This window comes from Denticeps clupeoides, chromosome 18 (assembly GCF_900700375.1).
Source record: "Denticeps clupeoides chromosome 18, fDenClu1.1, whole genome shotgun sequence".
In the NCBI taxonomy this organism is placed as follows: Eukaryota; Metazoa; Chordata; class Actinopteri; order Clupeiformes; family Denticipitidae; genus Denticeps; species Denticeps clupeoides.
The window spans coordinates 15,598,979-15,622,827 of record NC_041724.1 but is presented as its reverse complement, the minus strand read 5'-3'; the positions used below and the strand labels follow the sequence as shown (position 1 = coordinate 15,622,827).

General features: G+C 40.4%; 3 protein-coding genes and 1 non-coding gene across 11 annotated transcripts; 3 read left to right on the top strand and 1 right to left on the bottom strand.

The window, feature by feature from the left end:
* Positions 1-3,063: 3,063 nt before the first annotated feature.
* rpl39 (ribosomal protein L39) lies at positions 3,064-4,328 on the top strand. Its single transcript, XM_028960642.1, has 3 exons — positions 3,064-3,125; positions 3,647-3,750; positions 4,137-4,328. Exons 1-3 carry the CDS (start codon positions 3,123-3,125, stop codon positions 4,183-4,185), a joined length of 156 nt encoding a protein of 51 aa, XP_028816475.1. The 5' UTR covers positions 3,064-3,122; the 3' UTR covers positions 4,186-4,328.
* On the top strand, positions 3,879-4,002 carry LOC114768655 (small nucleolar RNA SNORA69). The gene has a single exon (XR_003743100.1). It is a non-coding gene; the product is annotated as a small nucleolar RNA SNORA69 (small nucleolar RNA).
* A 599-nt stretch (positions 4,329-4,927) lies between the features above and the next one.
* Positions 4,928-7,044, bottom strand: sowahd (sosondowah ankyrin repeat domain family d). 3 transcript variants are annotated; one of them, XM_028960619.1, is made up of 2 exons: positions 6,640-7,044; positions 4,928-6,107 (listed from the first exon to the last, which is right to left on the bottom strand). In XM_028960619.1, exon 2 carries the CDS (start codon positions 6,034-6,036, stop codon positions 5,011-5,013), a length of 1,026 nt encoding a protein of 341 aa, XP_028816452.1. In that variant the 5' UTR covers positions 6,037-6,107; positions 6,640-7,044; the 3' UTR covers positions 4,928-5,010. The 3 variants fall into 3 exon arrangements, with proteins under 3 accessions (XP_028816452.1, XP_028816453.1, XP_028816451.1); XM_028960620.1 differs by having other exon boundaries at positions 6,644-7,044; XM_028960618.1 differs by having other exon boundaries at positions 6,789-7,044.
* A 2,111-nt stretch (positions 7,045-9,155) lies between these two features.
* Positions 9,156-22,991, top strand: septin6 (septin 6). Of its 6 annotated transcripts, XR_003743012.1 has the most exons (12): positions 9,156-9,282; positions 11,460-11,574; positions 12,977-13,172; positions 13,605-13,791; positions 14,189-14,350; positions 15,527-15,623; positions 17,271-17,439; positions 17,775-17,907; positions 18,044-18,234; positions 18,901-18,955; positions 19,268-19,315; positions 20,620-21,390. XR_003743012.1 is itself a non-coding variant. In XM_028960178.1 (11 exons), exons 1-10 carry the CDS (start codon positions 9,166-9,168, stop codon positions 19,269-19,271), a joined length of 1,371 nt encoding a protein of 456 aa, XP_028816011.1. In that variant the 5' UTR covers positions 9,156-9,165; the 3' UTR covers positions 19,272-19,315; positions 20,620-21,390. The 6 variants fall into 6 exon arrangements, 4 of the variants coding, with proteins under 4 accessions (XP_028816011.1, XP_028816010.1, XP_028816008.1 ...); XR_003743013.1 differs by lacking the exon at positions 19,268-19,315; XM_028960178.1 differs by lacking the exon at positions 18,901-18,955.
* The last annotated feature ends 858 nt before the right edge of the window (positions 22,992-23,849 follow it).

The window sequence follows — 23,849 nt, the reverse complement described above, 5'->3', positions numbered from 1 at the left end:
TTATCCTCGGTACGATCAATAATTTCAAATGTCCCACAATTAACAATTTTACCCCTTCACTTTATGGCTAATTTATTTCAGTAGCTCAAACACAAGGTAAGTAATGGTTAGTCCACATTAATGCGGCAGCACCTACTGGGTGCCGCCTGACTAGTCTTATGGAGTCCTGATAAAGCAAGATTAATTGGTTTTATCTGGTCTTGATCAGGACTCCATAATCATGTGCATTGGCTTTGGCTGTGTGCGCCCAGCAGCTCCTTATCGTCACACACCCACATAAAACCGTTGACTGACCAGTACCACAACCCAAAGACTCTCAGTGTACACATACACAAACACTAACTATTGCACGTAATAAAACTAGCATGCTACAATCAAAAATGCTAATGAGGCATGGCCACAATGCGTAACATAAAATTTAATAATGTTTGGCGCGATGATGTTTGTAACGAAGAACAGGTTATTTTTCTCACTATATGTGAATAACTGAAAACTGTACGGTTAGTTGTAGTGAGAAAAAAGGGTGCAATAAGAAGAAGAAGTAGAAATAGAAGATCAAGATTTTGGCTTTCCAAGCCAAAAATAAATAAATAAATAATCCTCGGGAAATAGAGAAAATGCAAAGAATAACAGCTCAAAAACTAGAGAACATGTCTGTAAACATCAGCCATTCACAGAACTCATGATGAATGACATCATCATATGGTCAAGCAATCCCATTGGTGAAAATATCCACTAATCACAGAGCACGCTCTGAATTACATAATATGTTAAACCAATCAATTGGAGTAAATATTAATCAATCACAGAGCATGCCCTGAATTACATACTATTTTAAAGCAATTCCATTGGTGTTAATATTAGCCAATCACAGCACACCCTGAATTACATATTATTTTAGAGCAATCCCCTTGGTGTAAATATCAGCCAATCACAGAGCATGCCCTGAATGACCTGTATTTTAAGACAATCCTATTGGCTGATATTCTCAATATATACACCCAACCACACACACACTGCTTCATTTGTATTATGACTCCGACTGTGTAAACGTCTCCTTTCCAAAACTGAGGCTGATGTCTACAATTGCATCAGAGTCAAGGGAACATCTCTCCAGAAAAGCCACAAGGCAACAGCACACAACGCAGGACAGCTTTCTCAAAATCTGTCGAACGACAAACCCTGGTAAGGCTAAACAACTGTTTTGATTATATTTGGCCATTATAAAATCCTGTAGTTCTTACGTTTAACCAAAACGTTGTTTGGAGGCTGACTTGAACACAGAAATGCATAGCTTCGCTAGATTAGCCTAGCTTAGGCATTTCATTATCTCAAGAAAAAGCATTTTTACACTCAACTTTACAAACACTTTACATATTATTTGAATATTACATTCATTCAATAGCTGCTATACCCCTTTACAGAATCAACACACAAACAGGTACTTTCAACCCATTGAAGAACCATTTTCATAAACATACAAAACAGTTTTAACTCAATATGAATGCAATAATTGCTTTCAGAAGCACCTTGAGCAGAGTCTTTCCAGTATTTTCCCATCCCACAGCACATCAGTGGTCTTAAACATATGTACACATACAGAGAAATAATACACTCAATCTACTTGGCAGTAGTAACATGAACAAAGAAACACGTATGTCGGTGCACTATACGAACCTGTATGTAACAGAGAAAACACAGGCAGCAATAATCAGTGTCGTTCGCTCGTGCAGGCATTTCTTTATCTGAAGAAATTACCACAAGAGTTAACACCAATGCCCCCTTCCAGTGATAGCTCCCTCTGGTGGTAAATCATAGCTCTTTCCTGAGTGTGTACAAAAAACTCAAACAACTAATTATGACCAAACTTTTGTGCACGTCATACATACAGCCAAGATCTTATTTGCAGACATGCACAAAATACAGATTATAAACAAAAAAAAAAAACACAATATAATGAAGTGCAATAACTGATCTGATCTGGCGTACGCGGGTGTTGTGTTGCTGGGTAAACTTGGCTGAAGGTTTGGAGTCTTATCATTTTATTAATTGACATGAATTGTCTGCATTGTAGGTTGGCGTAGGACTTTGGATTGGTAAAATGAACTCTTGCTTTCAAAGCAGGCTGAACACTATTCTGCCCAGAATATCTGAGGGCGTGCTGAATGGGGTGTAGAATGTCACATAAGTAATTAGCCTCCGGAGCTGTTGTTTTGCTAGGGATCTTTTTAACCTTTTACTTATTTATTTTAGTCGTAGGATGTGACTTTTATGGTGCAATGGTGGCTTAGTGGGTAAGGAAGCAGACCTGTAATCAGAAGGTTGTGGTCACACAAACCCTGGTAAAAAGCGACTGGCAGCGCGGCGTCAGTCCATTGGCTGTCTGTGGCAGGCATGTGGAATTTTATGGCGTAGTCCAGAGTTCTTGGCAGTTCTTGACAAATCTACCAAAATGTATGGACTTTCTATAGTTATTTTATTCCAAATAAGCAGGTAAATTGATATTTATCTTTCATATTAAATATAAAAAACTAATTTTCCTGGTCTGAAAAATGTATTGTGTACAGTTCATTATCAATCTCTATAAATCCATACAAATAGATAGTAGATTCTCACTGAAGGCATCAAAACTATGAGGAAGTGTGTCAAAACTTTTAGCCTGTACTGTATATACATATTTATATGAATTATTTCTGTCTGTCGGTCTGACCAGTCAATGTAAGGGGGCTGGACTGACCGGAAAGTATTCTCACGGCCTTGTGAGTGAATGTTTTTACAAAATTAAATAATTGCGGTCCAGAGCGTTTTGCTCTGAATATATGGTAAAAAAAAAGGAAAGTGAAGTTATTGTCATTGTGAAAAAGTCCATATAATGTGACAATAATAAAGTACAATTTTGGACATAATGTGCATTAAAAGGTTTTGTTGTAGTAAAGAGCTAGAGAGAGAATAAAATACAGATTTTTAAACACCATACCGGTTCAGTCGCTTGCGCGTTCGTGCAGCCTATTCGTCACCACTTTTCCATGGATCCGCCCCAAAGAGCGGATATAGAATGACGTCACTACCCATCGGCCTCTCTCTACCCGCGCCATTTGGCCCGATAGGATTGTGGACACACAATGGTGAGACAAATCTTTAAACATCTGTCAGTTGGCTGTATTTGCAGGCGTATTTTTTAAATTCGTACGTCCGATATATTAATATCTGCCTAGTGTTGCGTGTATTGTGTGGATACGATTTTTGAGAATGCTGTAGTGCCTTCCTCATTATGAGCTACTGATGTTAGCTTGTGTAGCTTCGCGGGCATGATTTTAGCGTTTAAAACAGGCGGCGTTTACTTGTTTTTCATTGCCCTATTCGCAGCTGCGCAAAATACCTATGCTTGTTGGTAAAGTAATCCAGGTGGGTTTCTTTCAGAGTGTAACGTCAAGTGCTTATTCTGTTCTAAATGTTGACTTTAACCAGCAGGCTTAACGAATCTGTCTCAGGTACAGAACGGTAGTTTCAGTCTCACTGCAGGTTATGAACTTTTATGTAGCACAGGGTGTCCGTACGCACCCGTGTTGTTATAACTGGATGCCCCGTGCGAGAAGAACGAATCCGGCGCGATAACTTTCTTTCCTTCTGTGTGCGTCCCCCCCAGTCGTCCCACAAGACTTTCAGGATCAAGCGCTTCCTTGCTAAAAAGCAGAAGCAAAACCGGCCTATTCCCCAGTGGATCAGAATGAAGACTGGCAACAAGATCAGGTAAGGTCCTGACTTGCGGAAGCTGGCCTGTTAGGTGCTTTTAACAGACTGTGGTCAAGACCAAAACTCTTCCTGTGCGTGCTGCTCTGTAGATCGGTGTTTTGGTGCTACTGCAACTATATTGTATTAAAGCAGGTCGCAATTACAGTGCTTCATTCTCTCTATGGGAGTACTGTCATTAAACTGCTGAGAGCAACTGTTTGCATTGCTTTAGAGTCATTGTTCCTTGTCACTCTATGGACATGGATGCTCTTAAGCACTGACATGAGTACTGAGGGATATTCTAGCCTAACTTGTTTGCATAAACTGCTCTTGAATCACTGCAGATGTGTTTTTTATTTATTAATAACATAAGCACTAATTGTTGTGGTCTTTTGCCATTTAAGGTACAACTCCAAAAGAAGACACTGGAGGAGGACCAAGCTGGGCTTGTGAGCATGCAGCCTCTGCATCTCCATTCGGTCTGGACCACCAACACAACCCTGGAGGGAAGCCATGTCCCATGGAACAGCAGTCTCTCTTTTGTACAGTTCTGTTATGCTGTTTGAACAATAAAACAGTTGTGATCTGACCTGAAATGCTTCCATTTGTCCTGTCTGAAATGTGGGCTTGAATTTTTAGGAATGTATAGACATTCAAATCCTAATTTTGTTCTGTCCAATACTGAGTTTATATGTACAATGAAATGAGTCTAGGTTTTTTTTTAGTTGCAACATGTATAATTACTGAATAATACATGGAACTACATTTAAAAGTTTTTGTTCAATTTTCTTCATAGTATTTGGGACTATCTACAACTACATACCAAGTGTTTAAAGGGTGTTTCCTGTCTACCAGTTTGTGAAAATTATTCTGTTCCCCTTTAGAGCAACGTTTTTTTTTATTCTCGTCCATTTCCCTAGTTTTTTGTTTTTTTTTGTATTCTAGTCCACAGTTCAGGGACTCCCACTGATTCTGTGTTAGGAGTTTTGGTTATTATGCACTTTATTTTGCTTAACTATCTCTCTACTGTGGCCTGTAAAGGAACAGATACTGGCATACATCTGCCTGCACACAGTCTCTATAACGTGTGTGCGAAGAGTACAGTACATAGACTCAGACCTTTGTAATCTTTCAATATTTCCTTTTCTGAAAAGTATTCAAATGTACACATACAACACTCAAAATGTTACCTTTATTAGTTTTGCTAAATATGCTCACACCACAGAACAACGGCCAGTGCAAGTTAAATCAAATCATGCTTACAACAAGAGCTTTCCATCAGTCCCGATGGCCAAAAAACACGAGTGGAGCAAGAAACCTTTTCAAAGAGCCAAATCGTCCACGGCCACGCCTTGTGTCTGTAGGCTCAGTGATTTCCTCAGTTTGGGGGCAGTCATATTTTGCTGATTGCTCTGCCACAAGGCTGTTGTTGTTTATGTTCAGCTGTCCCAAAGTAATGTGTTCATCGTCCCAAGCCCCAAGCAACTCCTTCATTTCAGCCGGGGCGTTGCCCTTAAGGTACTGCCAGGCTCTCCTTCCACTGTAGTCCATGGCATCAATCTTGGCACCAAAAGCACCCACCAGAAGTTTGACCACCATGTACTGGCTGTGCATGACCGCCACATGTAGAGGTGTGAGGCCACCGCTGCCCTTCGTATTGACGTTGACTGGACTCCCCCGTTTCTCGGCATATTTCAACAGTTTGATCAGCCTCTCATGTTTGCCATTCTTGGCCAACCAGTGCACTGCAGTGAACCCGCTGACAAAATCCCTGCGGGACAATAAACTGAGATCCTCCGATAGATACTGCATAATTGTGTCATAGTTCCCATCCACGGCGCACAGAATCCATTCATGCTCCATGGGGTCCAGAGCCCAGACTGGGGTCTCCTCAGTACTGTAGCATTCACTCTCCTCCTGGTCTCTCCCACCGGAGTCACTAGAAGGCTGGAGGATGCTCCCAAAGCCACTGCTCAGGCCGTTATTCAGAAACAGCTGCTTCAGGTACTTCTTGCGCATGGAGGGCGTGAGGGAGCCCTTTTCGGTGGTCTCTGAGGGTAATCTGAAGGAAGGACAGTGACCAGGCTCATTCACCTCCTGCTGCCGCTGCAGTCTGGGTCTGCGGGAGGAGGCGCCCATCCTGGATAGACGTTCCTCCAGACTGGCACGAAACTGAGCAGAAGCCCTGACTGACACGTTTGAATCCGAGGCAGAACGATCAGTTGGACCAGTACGTTCCTTTCGTTGCTGTGGGCCATTTGCAAATGTGTCAAAGAGGTTCATGCTGTCGCCTGTGTCTCCCATTTTACTATTATTACTTTCTCTTGGATTGGTTGGGATTGAAGAACTGTATAAAACTCACAAGGGTATCATTCCTGCAAAAGGGAAGCATATGCATTCACGTTATGGTGTAACAATGAAAAAAAGTACAGTTGGTACTGCTTTTACTTTTGTTTTCACCACAACAAAACTCGGGACTGTTTTTGTGGTCACTTTACTTATCAACTACAATGTATCTACTTATCTAATTAAGTAATAATTAAGAATATCCTTACAGAATTCATAATTTCCCAAATTTGTTCACAAACAACAGAAGCTCTTCTGCTCCAACAGTTGCATTGTACAACTGAGACCGCCACTCTTAATGCTATGAAAATTACATGATATAATGACAAGAACTAAATAATCACCTTTCACAATGGCATATAGTATTTCATTTCAGTAAAAATTAAAAAAGATCATTGCATTTCTCTAGAGTTTGTGACGCACTGGTAAATGCGTCCTGTAATGCAGTCATTTTATTCGCTCTACCCTGATCCATTTATACCTGGTGTACCATAATGTTACTACTACTATACTCCTATAATTAATTATACATCAATTATAACATGCAGAAGAAGAAAATACCGACTGAAATGCTGTCAGCTGCCAAGTAGTTCCTCTTCTTTCTTATTTCCCCTTTGGACATCCACACTTTGAGTTGACGAGATACTGGTTTTGGTTTTTAAGGTCTTTTTCACCAACAAGCGCACACTGCATCGTCCAGATCTGCTCACCTGAGACGCGCTCCAGCTTGGAGGCAGCTTGTTCCCAGCGCCAATCCAGCATCGTTAACGTCGAGCTACTTCCTCACATGCAGCCGATAAAGTCTTTTTTTAAAATCCTGCTTCTTTTTTTCTTTTTTTTAACTGACGACAAAGGCTCTAAAAACACACACACGCACAAACGGCAAGGAATGCAGCAGAATCCTCGCTGCTTTCGCCCGCTGGATTCCCACCCCTACAATCAACTCAAGTTACTGATCAAAGTTCAGCCCTGAGCCTCCGAGCAACTCCGTTTCACAACGTCCGCAGCCCACGTGACCACTGCAGGCTGCCTGCTCACAATCTGAAAATAATTAGGCAGGGCACCACAAGTCACTAATTGGTCCGAGTGGAGACAAAAGTTCAGACTTTTGCCCGAGTGACCCCTTAAATAATGAAACCATTCTTTAAGAGTATCCAGAATTTGTATTTTAATTGTATAGTTTGTATTGTGTGTTATCTGTTTATCAGTTGTTGTTTAGGGCCATGTGCCGTCTGACATGGCAGAGCTAATAAAAGAATAGGAGCTTTGAGTTCCATATTAAGGACAGTTGCTGCATGTTTAAAGAGAAATTGTGAAAGTGACGAATGGGTTCTGAAGATGATCAGTGGTCACAACAGGAGGAGCAGCAATCATTTTACATCAGGTTGTCAAATATGCCCTTAATATAGTATGTAATAACTGTTCATGCAATATTCAACATTGAATCAATTCAGTGGAATTAGCAAAAAATAAAGTGTTTTGCTTGGGCACATAATTAAAAAGCTAGAATGTAAGCCCTAAACTCAGATCTGTTTGATACTGAGTTGATATCTACAATTCCTAGGGCTGTACAGCTTAAGAATGGTCCATTCTCTTTAAGACTGAGATTTTAAAATGAAAATGAGTCTCCATCATATGCAATATGATTCTGTTTTGAAGTAGCCAATACCTTCTTCACCCATCCCCAGAAACATTCTATGGCATGTGTAAACCAGTGTTTAAACTGGGGATAAAACACCTATCATGCGCCATGAGGGCCAATATTACAATTTCTGTTTTACAAAAACTGTGAAGCAGGTTCAGTTCTCAATGAAGTGGAATAAAGAGTGTGCTTGGGTCTATAATGGCATAGGAAGTAACTCATATTACATCTCAGCTGTTTTTTTGCCAGTAGGCAAGTGTGAAACTAAACTGCTTCATCAGGGCCAAACTCCACAACCTAATACAATATGTGTTGTGCAATACTATAACACAAGCATGGCAGCGGTAGCATCATATTTTGGTAAGCTTTCTTTGCTGCAGTGACTTGATGCAGTGACTTGATGCAGAAACTGGATAGAGTTCTGTGGGTTTTCCATTTCCCCAAGTAGTGAAAGTGGAGTGATTGTCATTGTGATGCACAGCAAATGGTGACACAACAAAATGTGTCTTCTGCACTCAGGGAGCAGTGTGTCTGAACACTTCTTTGCTCAGTGGCACCTAAGTGGCACCTTGGAGGTTTGGGATTCAAACCGGCAACCTTCAGATTATTGGTTCACTTCCTTACCCGCTAGGCCACCACTGCCCCATATATAGACTATATATAGTAGCCTATATAATTCAAATGGGATGTGTGTGTGTCATTATGCTTGATTAATGGACAGGATCAATTTAAATAAAAAATAAATAAAGATTTTCAGACCGTGAAGTGTCTATATAGACATGCAGTAAACATGTATTATACATGAATGCACAAATTTATGTTCATATAATGGTGCAACAAGGTAATGCATGAAATATATTCAGGCACATGTATTATTACATACACACAAACATACAAAAAATAGGTTCAAATGGGAAACACATCTGTGATGGTGTTTAATCACTGCCAGATTTGTAGGTGCATGGGCCGTTCTTGGCGATCACCACTGCTTGACAACTTGTAAATAATAACTGACAGACCTTTAATTACACAAAATCCAATATGCATCACCTGGTCTCTGTGTGTGTTCCTATTAAAATATCAAGCATTCTGAAAATATAGATACTTTATTAGTATATTTGCTATACAAATATTAATAAAACACACATGTTCCTCAATTACAGCTGCAGGTCTATATAAGACCAGCATTAAACTGTACATTTACATCTGCAACAAACGATCAGATACAGGTATGCTAAATCCCAGAAATGTAAATGTATAGTGTTGCCTTCACTTCTCGGGATTGTACCAAATGGACAAACTGATGGGGGTATTTTTTACGAAAATGTAAGGTGTTAATTGTACTTATAATTAATAAATAGAAACGAGAAACGCAACAATTTTGTCGTATTTAGTGTATTCCGTTATTCCGAGACTGCGTTAAATGTAATAAATCCGGATAAGAAATGGTAGATCCGGCGGTATCTTCTCCGCTCCGCCCCTTCTGCTGTGGATGTTCTGCGGCTTCCTGTTCAGAGGCTCCAACCAGAACCATGGCGGCTACTGAAATCGCTCGGCAAGCGGTGAGTAGAATCATATAATTTTTTTACACTCCTGGCGAATAATGCTTGTATATATATTTTTGTTTTCGTGTGATCACCTCTGCTCATGCGTGCATACAGGTCTGCGCTTGCGTGAGATTAAATAGTCCTCCATTTGCGCGGAAAATCTTCGTCTCCTTTGGTTAATTCGTTACCAGATACTCTAGAAATGTTTGGTTTTCAGCACATATTTGACTTGTTGCTTTGTAAAAAATAAAAGCTGCATGCAGGGTTTTTTTTTTTTATCGCTGTGCGACAGTTCTCGGTTTCGTTACCACATGTGCAGCCACTGGGCTCCGACTACGGTGTCGGTTTCGCGCATGAATACCGTTTTTTTTGTGGCGTTCTGGTGCTCCTGGTTCCACAGTACTCCGGGTTTTGGTGCGTATTTGCCCGGCCCGCGCTCTGCCGGTTCGGCTGGGTCCGGCTCCGCTGCGCTGTATTGTTGCGCGCCGCGGATCGGTAGTAGCGTTGCCCGCCTGGGCGTTGTCGAAGAAGCTGGTCCAGTGTGAGCGGCCAGAATTCATTCCTGTTTGTTGTAAATGCCCCGGCCCCCATTGCCAATATTTGCTTGACTCCTATGGCCAGAAATATTAAACGTTGTGCTAATATGCTGCACACAATGGCGAAAGTGCTCTGTGGTCGGGGGCATTGTGTGGTGGGCAGCGCTGTTTCGGTTCGGTAGAGCTCTGTTTTGAATTCTTTCTGTATTGAGAAACGTGTATATATTATCTCTGGACTATAGCAGCTTCCCAGGAAATACTTATTTTTTTCTGCGTGGAGAGGAGCAGCTGAGGAGTGTTTACCAGTCTGCTGTTTTTTGTCAGATGGTTTGCATTTAACTAGTTTTGTAGAGTCTGGCCAGCATCCAGCCCTATACATAGCCGAAATGCATTGTGGGAAAGTAGTCCAAAATGTGATACATCTAAAAACCAAAATAAAATCCAATGCATTAAACAGAGGAGGGCACTGCCTTTATTCAGTATTTAGTTTTTATATCACCATTGTCAGAATTCTGAGTATTTTGGTAGCCTGCGATAATTAACTTGTATTATATTTATAATGAACATTTTACAGTCCATTTTATATAATTGTCATTATGGCTGTTGTTTGCCCTAACATTAAAAACACTACATTTGCCAAAGGAATATATAGTTTAAATGTATTTTTTCCTCCATCCCAGGTGGTGGTGGTAAAGCAGCCTTAACAATTGGGATGGAAATGCTGGATTTGTTTCAATAACTGGCTGGTGGCCCTTGAACATTTTTAATAGGCTGGTGCCACTCAACCGGAGTGGAGAGGGAGCATTCTGTGTAGCAGGGCTGTCACATTCACTTTCTGTGGGGCCATAGCTGTTTAAGTTTTTTTTTTTTTTTTTTTCCTTCCTTTCTTCAAACCCCCATGTACTTGGTGTGAGCTACATATGCATATCTGTACACAGTTGCATTGTTAACGTTTGTGCTGATATGCTTTTTACTATTTTGCGTCAAAAAAAAAATCTGTAGTGTGCACATCAGGGTTCAGTGTCGAGGCCCAATTCTAAATAAAAGAACGCATACCTGTATCTTAAAACGTGAACATCTTGACTGTTCTTGACGGATCTCACAACACTGCCCCTATAAAATTATACAGGTATTGCATCTCCTGATACGTTCTGTAAATATTTGAAAATGTGCACAAAAACTGATGCATGAACACAGGATACGGACCGTGGCTGTACGTACATGCGCACATAGTTAACAGCAAGTATATTTTTGCCTTAAATGATTGGCAGATAGATAAATTCAGCCTGGACAGGAGTCAATTGATTTTGTAGTGGAAGTTAAAGAGCTGTGCAGTACCTCTTGAATTATATTAATTTCCATATATGGCTAAATATGGTTTCGGTGCAGGTTTCTGTTGGTTTCAGTGCAGTACGAACAGGAAATAGCATGCTCTGTCTTGTCACAATGTCAGCATAACACAGAAATATTTTCTCCAATTAAACATTTCTCTTGCTCTGTTAGTAATGTCTTTGCTTTTCATAGATTGCAGCATTTATTGGTTACAGCTTCACACAGTTAGTCACATGCATTTATATTAATGCAGAACGATTTACTCACAGACAGATGCGGAAGATATTAATGTCAGATCAGTGATGCAGGTTTGTCATGTTTTAGGGAGAAGGTGCGCGTGCCATTCCACTTTCAGGCCATGTTGGCTTTGACAGCATGCCGGACCAGCTGGTCAACAAGTCCGTCAACCACGGTTTCTGCTTCAACATCCTCTGTGTTGGTGAGTATGGCATGCGTTATTTTTGTCAGATTCCCAGTTATATGTGTGACCTTGTAAGAATTGCAATGTACTGTATAGCGATGAATGCAGTTCATGCCTTTCAACGCATCTTTCTATTTCGAAATTTGGTTGTCATTCAAGGAAGCTCTTCTCCTTCTGCCAGTTCTGTGTGAGGCAGATCTCAGAGAAGCTGCTCTGCAGCGACCTGAATTGGACTCAGGAAATGAGGGGGTGTTTCGTTGTTATGTGCAGGAAATGTGTTCTTTAGGAAGAAATGTTACCAGTTGAACCAGTTGAGTCTGTTGCTATTGTATTAGTGTAGTGATAATTCCAGCAAATATGATCATACTTTTTTCTGAGGCTTATATAAATAAATGAAATGAAATATGAGCCACCAAAAGCATGCAGCATGTGCCAAATTCAGCTGTGTAGGGGAAACAGGAAGCGAGTGGCATACATGAGTATTATATGGGTCAAATGAAGGGGTCGAGGGCTGGGGGAGGAGAAGAGATGGTCATCGTTCTGTGATCTGACTGTGTGTCTGTGCGCATGTGTGGAAGTCAGGCTGAATCACATGCTGCATGAATCAGTCGATAGCTGTTCATGTTGTACTGATTCATGTGTGGACTCACTGTTGCAGTCCATGTTTAAAATGGCCCCAACATGTGTGTCCTGCCAAAAGCAGCAGTGTGAATGTGAGAGGAGGCTCTGCAGACTACCTTTGTATAGATGTAGAAAATGTGTGACATAATTAATACACTGGTGGCTGAGCATGATTTTCTTGTGGAGATTCAGTGTTCACAACTCATGGAGGCCATAAACGTATACTGATAATGTAAAGTTCTTATTATATAGAGACGACCCATTAATAAATTATGTCTGAGGGTGGTTGGTTAAAAGCAGAAGACACGTTTCGTTGTGTCACCGTGTGTTGTGCTGCAGTGTTTCACAATGACAATAACTTCACTTTCACAAGATTCCAGTCAGTATAGACTGTAAACTTCTCAAAGGTATACTAGAGATGTGTGGTTAGCACGTGCTTGTCATGTGGAGAGAAGTGAGAGTGAAAGTGAAGTGATTGTCATTGTGAAACACTGCAGCACAGCACATGGTGCACACAACAAAATGTGTCCTCTGCGTTTAACCCATCGCCCTTAGTCAGCAGTGGGCAGCCATGAAAAGGAGCAGTGTTTTTGGTGCTTTGCTCAATGGCGGACTGGGATTTGAACCAGCAACCTTCTGATCACGGGGCCCTTTCCTTAACCGCTAGGCCACCAGTAATTATTAATTATTGCATGAATTATATTTCCCCTTTTTCAGTTTTCAGTCGCTTGGTTCTTATATAATGGATATATTTTTTTTTTTTCTGAGAAAACGGTTTAATAAAATGTGTGTGTTTCAGGGGAGACAGGTGTGGGTAAATCCACCCTCATGGACACTCTGTTCAACACCAAGTTTGAGGGGGAGCCAACCCAGCACAACCAGCCTGGTGTTCAGCTGAAGTCCAACACGTACGAGCTGCAGGAGAGCAACGTTCGCCTCAAGCTCACCATGGTGAACACTGTCGGCTTTGGAGACCAGATAAACAAGGAGGACAGGTGAGAATTTTTTGATTCAAAATAGGACATATTGATCCTAACTCTAGATCTCATGAGCAGTGAAGTGAAGTGAAGTGATTGTCACACGTGATACACAGCAGCACAGCACACGGTGCACACAGTGAAATTTGTCCTCTGCATTTAACTCATCACCCTGAGTGAGCAGTGGGCAGCCATGACAGGTGCCCGGGGAGCAGTGTGTGGGGAGGGTGCTTTGCTCAGTGGCACCTTGGCGGATCGGGATTCGATCCAGCAACCTTCTGATTACAGGGCCACTTCCTTAACCGCTAGGCCACCACTCCCCCAGTGTTTCAGTACAGTATGTTTTGAAGCCAGATATAGCTATTTTTATTATAATGTTCTCTTAAAAAATTTAACTGTTTATCTGGTGTGTTGGTTTACTACTCCTGAACTTTTCCTTTCTTTTTTCAGCTATAAATCAATTGTAGAGTTCATCGACACTCAGTTTGAGGCCTACCTCCAGGAGGAGCTCAAAATCAAGCGCACGCTCCACAGTTACCATGACACCCGCATCCATGCCTGCCTCTACTTCATCGCACCTACCGGACATTCTCTCAAATCTCTCGACCTGGTCACCATGAAGAAACTGGACAGCAAAGTTAGTCACTAATGTAAATTCTACAGACGCACCTATTGTCTATATATGGTATACTTGGTACATATGTCGTCAAGTCTAGTTCACCAGTTGCTTCCAACAAGGCCAGTATTTTACCAGTGACAATGCACGGCTGATGCTTATTTGCTGTGTAGCTTGTAATTTTTGACAGCTGTTGTCTGGTATAACTGGTAGTGTGACCCAAACAAAGTGTCCGACGTACCGTAATGTTGAATAGCCATCTGTGGGTTCTGTGTCTGTTTGGTTTGTCTCAGTGGTTTGTGTTTGCTGTTAATCACAAGTTCTTTTGCTACAGGTCATGAACTCTGCTGCAGCATACAGGGCATCCTTTTATATTTATGTTTTCCCTAGTAATTGTTGGTTAAATCCTCTCTTTCAGGTGAACATCATTCCTATCATTGCCAAGTCAGATGCCATCTCCAAGAGCGAGCTCACCAAATTTAAAATCAAGATCACCAGTGAGCTTGTCAGTAATGGTGTCCAGATTTATCAGTTCCCCACAGATGACGAGACTGTGGCTGAGATCAACTCCACCATGAATGTAAGAGGGTCTTTACTCTGTTCTCCCAAGTTCACAGTACACAGTTGTGCTCAGCTTGCTAAACCTAATGAGACCAAAGTATGTGACCCATTACAGAATGAGTCCAGTTCTCTTACTGTGGCCTCAACTCTTGAGTGATGAGTCAACAAAGAGGCTTAACTGAGGACATAACTAAGACTATTATTAAAGTACTAAAATGGTACGTTCATAAATCACTCCAGAACTAAGCAGAAGTGTTGCAGAATGCCAATTTTTCAACATGTTGGAAATACTTCAAACAAATGTAACTGATTGGTTTTCAAAATTTGATGGTCGGTAGTTTGATGTTATTTAGCCACAGAGGTAGGTAAACAAGACGAGGTGTGAGTGACTGCTTTGCTGGAAGTGTTTAAATGACTGGAAAGAAAGCAGTGAATTGGAATCAACTGTAATCAAGGTGCTGCTAATGTTTTCTTGTAATACATTTAAAGATTTAACAGACCACCTTGTCCGGAGTGAAGTACTGTAGGTAGTGACAGGGACAGTCCCCCTGGAGACATTCAGGGTTAAGTGGTAGGGGACGCAATGGTAGTGAGTGAGCTTTGAACCTGTGACTTAATGGTCATTTGTTTTCTAGTCAAGCGTGTTACCCACTACGCTCATACAAGTAATTCTACACAAAAATGTGGACTACACAGACATTTTTGTTGTAACTGATGTTCTGTGGTCGAATTATTTAGCTATAGCATGAGATTTATTTCCAGATGTTTGGTTACTGGAATGGCTTCCCCATGACTGACTTCGATAAATAATATAAAAGATTGGTGGGTGGAGGGGAAACTGAAAATGTGCTGTATTCTGGATGGAGTCCTGGCCGATGAGTGATATCAGTGAATGTGGGTCTCTTTTCCGCCAATCATCACAAGTCTCTAAAACACAGTCAGCACCAACATACCATTCTTTTTTTCCCCACTGTCTTTTTTTTTTTTACTCACTCTCAGTAACTGCTCATGTGGCTGTACTGTAAACACAGTCTGCTGCTCCCTGGATTCCTGTCCTGTCTTGACTTATCTGATGAGCGAAGAGTGGCATGGCCACTTCCTTTCTTCAGGCTTCCTGAAGTATCTGTAAATAAATATTATTGTATTATTTGTGCACGTATACATGCAGTAATTATAGGCTTTTTATTTCTGGCAGGGTCATTTGCCCTTCGCAGTGGTGGGCAGCACTGAGGAGGTGAAGATTGGGAATAAGATGGTGAAAGCGCGACAGTACCCATGGGGGACGGTGCAGGGTAAGTTACTGTGACGCCGAGTACAGGAAACGGTCCCTTCCTGTCTCATTTCCCTCTGACAGACAGAGAGGTTAAGCTGCTTCCTCTACTGAGATGAGCAAGTGTCTTATGTAACTTTCAGGACTACTTCCTCGTCCAACATGAGACTTTACTTCTGAGTGTTTCAGGGTGAACACCCTCCATCCATCCTGTTACATACAGCCCTGCAGCTGGCGGATGATCTTTTCTCACGGATGACCATTGATTTGAATGAGTATATGGTCAATAGCAGAGTAGTCGCCTATATATATTCGTGTAAATATATAATATTACTTTTAATACGGCACTGTCCTCTCCCAGGCCAATAGAATGCTTTTGGGATCATTTGCAGATCACACTATTTCCTGAAACATTTCCAAACTTCTTCAAAGATCAGATTGTTTTTAGTTGTTTTCTCATATTCCCAGATTCCTCTCGGTGTCTCTCTCATGCTATGTGTGATGGGGGAGTCCAGGCCGGCAGCTATCTGTGTGAATAGTGGAGCATGAACACAGTAGTGCTGCCCCCGGGCCGTATCTGACATTGTGCAGTGGCTCGTCACTGTGGCAGCGCACATGACACGATGCCGTGGGGCCGAGCACGTGGGCGTACTTCTGAATTTAGCCCTGCTGTCCAGTGCACACAGGAAACTGAAAATCACTTGAATAAACAGTCATTTTTTAATCTGAGAATTTTTTTTTTTTAATTATGAGTGTTATCAATACAGCAATATATCATCGTGATAATGGTGATAATGTATTGATCAAATATTTCTGTATACAAATTTAGTGAACCAAGTGGTGCTCTTGAGTATATTTTTATTTTTTGTGAGGTCAGCAGAGATAAGAATCAGCATGCAACTATAACCTCCACCCCTGTAGATGGTGCTGTACAGCTGGGTCTTTTAAATTAATTCTTAGCATTCTAGGCAGTGTGAAATCGCAAAACATGACCGCATCACAGCATCTCTGCTCTGTTTTTAAAGTTTTCAGTGAACTATAGAATATTGCAATATGGACTGTATTATATAATATAATTGTCTATAAATAACAATATTGATTTTTGCTTGGTGCAGATATTTTTGAAGTATTGATTCAGTTTAGATGAGTACTAGGAGTACACATTCTGTTGACCTTTGGATTACTAGTAGGTTCCATAGGAAACAAGGGGTGATTACAAATTCTATAGTGAGAACGGTCATCTAGGAATAACCTCTCCATTGAGTTGGGGATCAACAAATGACCTAAATAAGATTGATTGATACATTTTACATTGCTACGATGTTTTGGTATGTGGAATGCTCCCGCGCTTGCTTGCTTGGTTCCATAAAACATAGCAGTAAGATGAATATAGTTCTCTGTGCATTTGTGTTCATCGCTATTCCACGGTTAAATCTGAAAACATTGTCTGTTTGTATGTCCAGAATATGCTGATTTTGCGCTCACACACACGCACACATCAACCACCTGCTCATATCTTGTATGCATGTTGTCACTTTTTTTTTTTTAATGGTTAATTGTATACAAAATCTGACACTGATAATAATCATAATATTATTGATTTATTGATTAATGGAAATGTCAAGGCCCAATCTTAACACAATTGCATTTTTTTATTCCCCCCCCCCAGTGGAGAACGAAAATCACTGTGACTTCGTCAAACTCAGGGAGATGCTGATCCGTGTGAACATGGAGGATTTGCGGGAACAGACACACACACGTCACTATGAGCTGTACCGCCGCTGCAAGCTGGAGGAAATGGGCTTCAAAGACACCGACCCCGACAGCAAGCCCTTCAGGTGAGTCTTTTTGCTATAATTCTACTCAAGGCCCATGTGATTTATGCACCAAAAGGTGTGAATGAAAATGAACGGTGGTTTTGTGACTCATAAAGCAGATTAATAATGACATGAAATCAACCATTTATGTAAGGTTACACTGTTATGGAGACATTGTTTGACATCAGCCATCTGATCATTAAATATGTTTCTGAGCTGTTGCAAAATCATAAGTGATCATGTGGTCTCTACTTTTAGCAAAACAATATGGCACAGAATGCAAATGCATTCTCCCACTGTGTGTGTCCGTGCAAAATCAAGGTTAATAAAACAGTTATCTCTTGTTGTGGCTATAGTCTGCAGGAGACGTACGAGGCCAAGAGAAATGAGTTCATGGGGGAGCTGCAGAAGAAGGAAGAGGAGATGCGGCAGATGTTTGTCCAGCGGGTCAAAGAGAAAGAGGCTGAGCTCAAGGAAGCTGAAAAAGAGGTTGGGTTTTTCTCTCCCCTTATATCTGTTAACCTTATAGTGATCGAGTTTGTTTTTTAGAGTGCACTTGTCCCAGATCCCCAATGACTTTTTTTTTTTTTTTTTTTCTCCTCTCTCTCTCTCTCTCTCTCTGCAGTTGCATGAGAAGTTTGACCGCCTGAAAAAGCTGCACCAGGATGAGAAGAAGAAGCTGGAGGACAAGAAGAAATTCCTGGATGATGAGCTCAATATCTTCAAGCAGAAAAAGACTGCAGCTGAGCTGCTGCAGTCCCAGGCACAGCAGGCAGGGGGTTCTACAACGCTCAAGAGGGACAAAGAGAGGAAAAAGTAAGTACATTTTTCTCTATTCTCCTTCAGACAAGTCACATTAGTCACACACCCAGCTTTCACCAACACGTTTTCAATAACCTATCCCAGAAGTGTGGAAAGACTCTATTTTACTTTCAATTAAAATTCATGTTAACTTTTTTTAGAAAAATCAGTAGAATTTCTAGATTTTGTCTGTTTGGTCACCCTCTGGGATTTGGTGTTTTCACAACTATTTATTTTCCAGCTTCCTGTATACTCCACATTTATGACTTTTCCCATCTGCTTGTGAAGCCATCTGTGACTACCATTATTTATTCTGCTGTTTGAAGCCGTTACATTTTCATGCCCTTTGCTTCAATGGCATATTTTCCCCATTTATAACGTTGGGGGAATGTAGCTTTAGCAATACGTTTGGGGAATTTAGCATGCCTTTTCTTAGATTTCTTTCTTGTACTATTGTGGTGCATGTGAAATCACTCAAAATATTTAATTTATATTAAATCTTGATTTGTAATGGTTTGTCACACTAAACCCTTTTAGTCATACTTTTATTTTTATGTGACACCCACACTATGGACACATCACTGCTACTAACTTTACTGAAATTCTGCGGACTGGTTTTGAGGAAGACTTTGGGTTTCTTTGCTTTATTTGTTGGTAATCCCTGGTGGTTGTGTATTCAAGCTGATTTGACTTCGACACCTGCCTTAAAATGGATGAAGACACTTGCACTGACAAGGTTCTTTTTGTTTTATTGTTTCTCCTTTTATATAACCTAGCTTCCTCCACACCCTGCTCCCTTTGTCTCATTTGTCTGTTGTGTATAATCAACACCTTACAGGTCACTGGTCAAACACATTCTCTTTGCACAGAGGAGATGCTTTCCTTTCTTTGCACTTCTCACTTGACTCACTTTAGAAAAAGCTGGTTCATGTGTAAAGTGAATAATGTGGTTTAAGCCATTTGTGGTCCTTCAAGTGTAATGTCTGCGTATGAATTTGTGTTTGTTTGGCTGTTTCCATGTGTCCTCACATCTGTGCTGTCATTCCAGTTAACATTTCAACCCCTTCCTGCATGCTGCATGAACTGCCTTTACCTGGTAAGGCTGTCAAAGTTACCTAGAATGCTAGTAAAACAGTAAAGGTGGCCAATAAAACATAAAATAAAGTAAAACATTCATATTTTTCAAAATTGTCTAGATAGATAGATAGATAGATAGATAAAGGAAGTGCTGATGACATTCCAGCTGGGAATGTTGAGAATCCATGTATTGTGATACAGTGGTGTTGACTATGAAGTTTCTGGTGCTAAGAAGAGCATAGTAGAGACTGTTGTGCTGCGCTGGCTGATTTCCTCTGTGAATAAACAAAAGACCGTTCACACCAGAGCTCCGATAACAGAGTCTCACCAGTGCAGCCTCCAGCCCCCTCTCTAAATAATACATCTGTTCATCATGCTGGTACCCACCCTAGCCGGGCTTCAGCAGCGTGGGGACAAGTCTGAGTTAAGCGACTCATATTGGTCTGAGCATATGCTGGACCGTCTGTTCCTCGACCACAGCTCTGTACATTACTTGTGTCTTATGGAAACAGAACAATGAAAATATTGTATAAATAAGATTATCTTAACCTAATTGTGCTATTCTAAACACTGCTGTGTTAAAAATAACCAACAGTTTAAACTTGTTGTGTTTCTATTTGGGTAGCCCTTAAAAGTAGTTTTGGGAGACCACAAGGGGGTGATACCACATTCACAATAGGGTATTCTTTCTTACATGCCATTGAATATTGTTAAATCCTCACAGTTTTACTTAATATCAAGCAAAAAAATTCTAAATGTCCATTAAACTGTATACAGAGATCTGGCTAAATGCAATCCTCAAAATAAAGGGGACAGTGGTGGCCTAGCTGATATGGAAGCGGCCCTGTAATCAGAGGGTTGCCTGTTCGAATCCTGATCTGCCAAGGTGCCACTGAGCAAAGCACCGTCCCCACACACTGCTCCCCGTGCGCCTGTCATGGCTGCCCATTGCTTACCAAGGGTGATGGGTTAAAACCAGAGGACACCTTTCATTGTGTGCACTGTGTGCTGTGCTGCAGTGTATCACAATGACAATCACTTCATTTTCAAGATAAGACACTACAGAGCTGAGCGTTAACTGAAGAGACAACGCTCATCTATTACCATGCTGACTGAAAGTCTGACTCATATTATGCAATGCAGTCCAGTTAGACGTTTTTGGCTTAGAATGAAACACCTTACCCCTTCCTACCTTTTGTGCATCTTATGCATGATAGTACTAACATTTGCACTTTTTGTTTTTATTTGTATGTGAATGTAAAAAAAAAAAATCATATTGCTGTAGCAAACAAAGATCAATAATCCTCATTCTGTTTTTTGCAGTTCAGGATTCCTGTAGAAACGTGCATCCTTCGCCAGCTGTGAAATGAATTCAAATCCCATTTCCTCATGAGCCTTGCAGTTCTGTGTTCTCCTGAGCCCCAACCCCAATCTGACTCGACCCCTGTACCTCTCCTGCAAAAAGGAGGAATCCTCTGGGCCTAAATGTGAAAGGAATCCTTAACTGAAAATTTGCATTTTCAGTTTTTATTCACCTTTTTAGTAGCTTTTTTCCTTAAGAGAAGCTCTCCTTCCTCTTTCTTTTGTTTTTGACATTTTTTATGACTTGAGTGTGCACTAATATTTACCATGCATGCATGTGTTATAAATCATGGTTTTGAAGGCTGTAGTCTGTGTGAGAAGTTAAAAAGAAGCAAACATCAGCTGTCATTGCACATTAGCTTGTGTTGATGCACACCACCTTTCCAAATTAGACTAATGTGCAAAATATGTTTATGAAATGACCAGGCTGGTTCGCAATGGTCAGTAGCTGATTTTTGCCTTTTGCATGTGCAGATTTGAATCTCCAGTCATACCTCATCGTCCCTTTTTTTAAATTAATTGCACACTTAGTTTAATAGATTAGTTTCAGCTTGAGATGTTTGAGCCAAATGTTTGTTTCCAGTGCATTTCAATTAATTTTATTGTCTTTTATTATACTTTTGGAAAAAATAAATATTTTACATATTAAAACAATTGACAGCGATTAATGCTCCCCTTGTATCTGTGTAAAAAAACTAATCTCTTGAATAATAAAAATGCATTTTCACCAAAGATTTTAGTTATGGCCATTTTAAGTCATTGTGTGGGAATTACACTCATTTTTGCAGACCAGTAGGACCTTGCTCAGGGAAAATAAGACCAGTTTGACTTTTTTTTTTTTTTTTTTTTTTGACTGGCCCCATATTAGTTCATTAACCTTGTCTGTGTTTGAGCTATTGCTGTCACCCTGAATTGGTGTAACCAAGCCACTCAACATCTGATTGGGCAAAAAATATCATAGACACTAGATGCTGGTATTTCCATCAAAGTCTGCCAGATTCTGTTATCTGGAAATATGCTGTCTGCAGTATTATATTTAAGTATGTGAGAGAGCGAGTGTGGTACTGTTACAGTGTGACTGTGGTTTATGTGCATATTTATTCATGGTCTCTGTGGTTACGATCCCTTTCATGGGAAACATGACAGATTATCTCTGATGTATTACAGTGGAATGACGTCCAATGACATTTTCACTCTTCTCAGCCATTCCGAATGTCAGGTTTCCCCTGTCATTATACAGTATTATATCACAAAACGTTTTTTCGTAATGGCACAAATAATCACTTTTCCTTTCTGATGCCGCTGTGTCTTTTTTCATGTTTTTTGGTGTGTCGATCATCCTCTTAGGATGCTTACCGCACTGTTTGTCTTCATTTACTTTTTTTTTTTTTTTTGTTGCAGTAATCCGTGGCTCTGCACTGAGTAGATCTTCCAGCTCAAGCTTTGCTAAGGGACCAAGTCCTGGCTCTTTTGGGTTCCTTGAGGGGGGGGGGCTATTTTTGTGCAGCAGAAACTATGCTTGTGTTTTGGTATTTAGCTGTAGTCCATGTTTATGACGTGTTTTGTGTGACCCATTCGCCCCATGTTTTTTAATATTTCATATGCAACGTTTTACACCCTGGTTAAGTTGTAGTGTCTCAGCTACTGCAGTAATTTAAGATGAACCATCCTTATTTTAAAGAGGATTCAGATACTTATTTGAAAGAAATCTGACCTTTTTTTTGGCTGTACAGTGTTTGAATTTAATTTAACTGGTAATTTTTGTATTTAATTAATTTTATTATTATTCTTTTTTGAAGGCTTAGAATTTCTCTCTGCTTTCCACTGCACACTTGCTGTTAAGCAGGTTCACTGCATTATTTTAGCCACAACTGGCTGATATGCATGGGAAAAGTCAGAACCACTGAATTCCTACTGAATTTCTCTCGCACCCACAGCAGCTGTTGTCTCTCTGCCTGCTTGTTGCACCTCTAGTAACATGTCTCTCTCTCTCTCTCTCTCTCTCCCTCCCCCCTCTCTAGCTTTTTTTAATGTCTTGGCCGCCTGTCTGAAGAGGGGATTGCAGCTTCCACAAGAACTAAGCACCCATTTTCCTCTTCTTCTCTCTCATTCTATTAACGGTTTCATTTTTAAATAACTTCTGTTCTGTTCAACCTGAGCTTAAGTGTGGGCTTTACATGGTATTTGTAACCAGCATATAATATGCTCACAATCTGGGACACCGCACAAGAGCCGTGCATTAGGTCTGCTGATACAGCGCTGGTGGATGAGGATCCAAGTGTGCAAGTATGAAGACACAAAACAAAGGGGAGCTTGCTTTTTTTTTTTTTTTTTTTTTTTTTTTTTTTTCTTTTTCTTTAGCACCTCAATTTCTAGATTGTAACTTGAACCCAATTCATTCTGTAAGCAAACTAATTGATACATGATACATCTACATGAAAGCGATGTCTTTACACACAGAGGTCACCCTGGCTGTAGTTTAATTCTTTAAAAAAAGCACACGTGCCTATTTATAGAATTAACATAAAATATGAATACTGAAAATGAACTCTCCCGGAGACTAAAGCTACATTAACTGCAATATTTATTTTTTAGAACACTAACCATAGCCATAAGTTTCATAAAGCACATTCTGCTCCCGAAGTATTTTTTTAGCAATTCTATTTCTGTTCAATGCTGAATCACTTATAAAATACCATGTAGGATACATCTGAAGGCCCATGTTGGTATTTCTTTAATCTGTTTGATCTGAATTTTGCATGCCTTTTTGTTCTTTTTAAGTGAAATTTTATTTCAGTTCGATTCAGTCGCAATTGTTTGCTTCCTAAGCATTAATTTTAACTTTCTTATCCAATAGTCTATTTGTATGATCTATTTTTAACTCGTGTATTTAATCCCATTGTAATGTGCAGTCACATTTGCTCTGAAGTGTCATCCATTTTGCCAAATATTACTAAAGGATGGTTGTTTTTTCGGTCATTTGAAAGTTGAATGCCAGATACAGATTCATGCATTTATATATATATAATTTATAAGGATCTATTTTGTGTATTAAAGTGCAGACATGTTATGATCAATGAGTCCTGGGACTTTTTGTTTTTCTCCCTGTGCATTTTAGTGTTTGGAATTGACATACATTTTTGTAGCACCTGCCGTTATATTTTTTTTTCCTCTGCCCTGTCCAAGAGCCT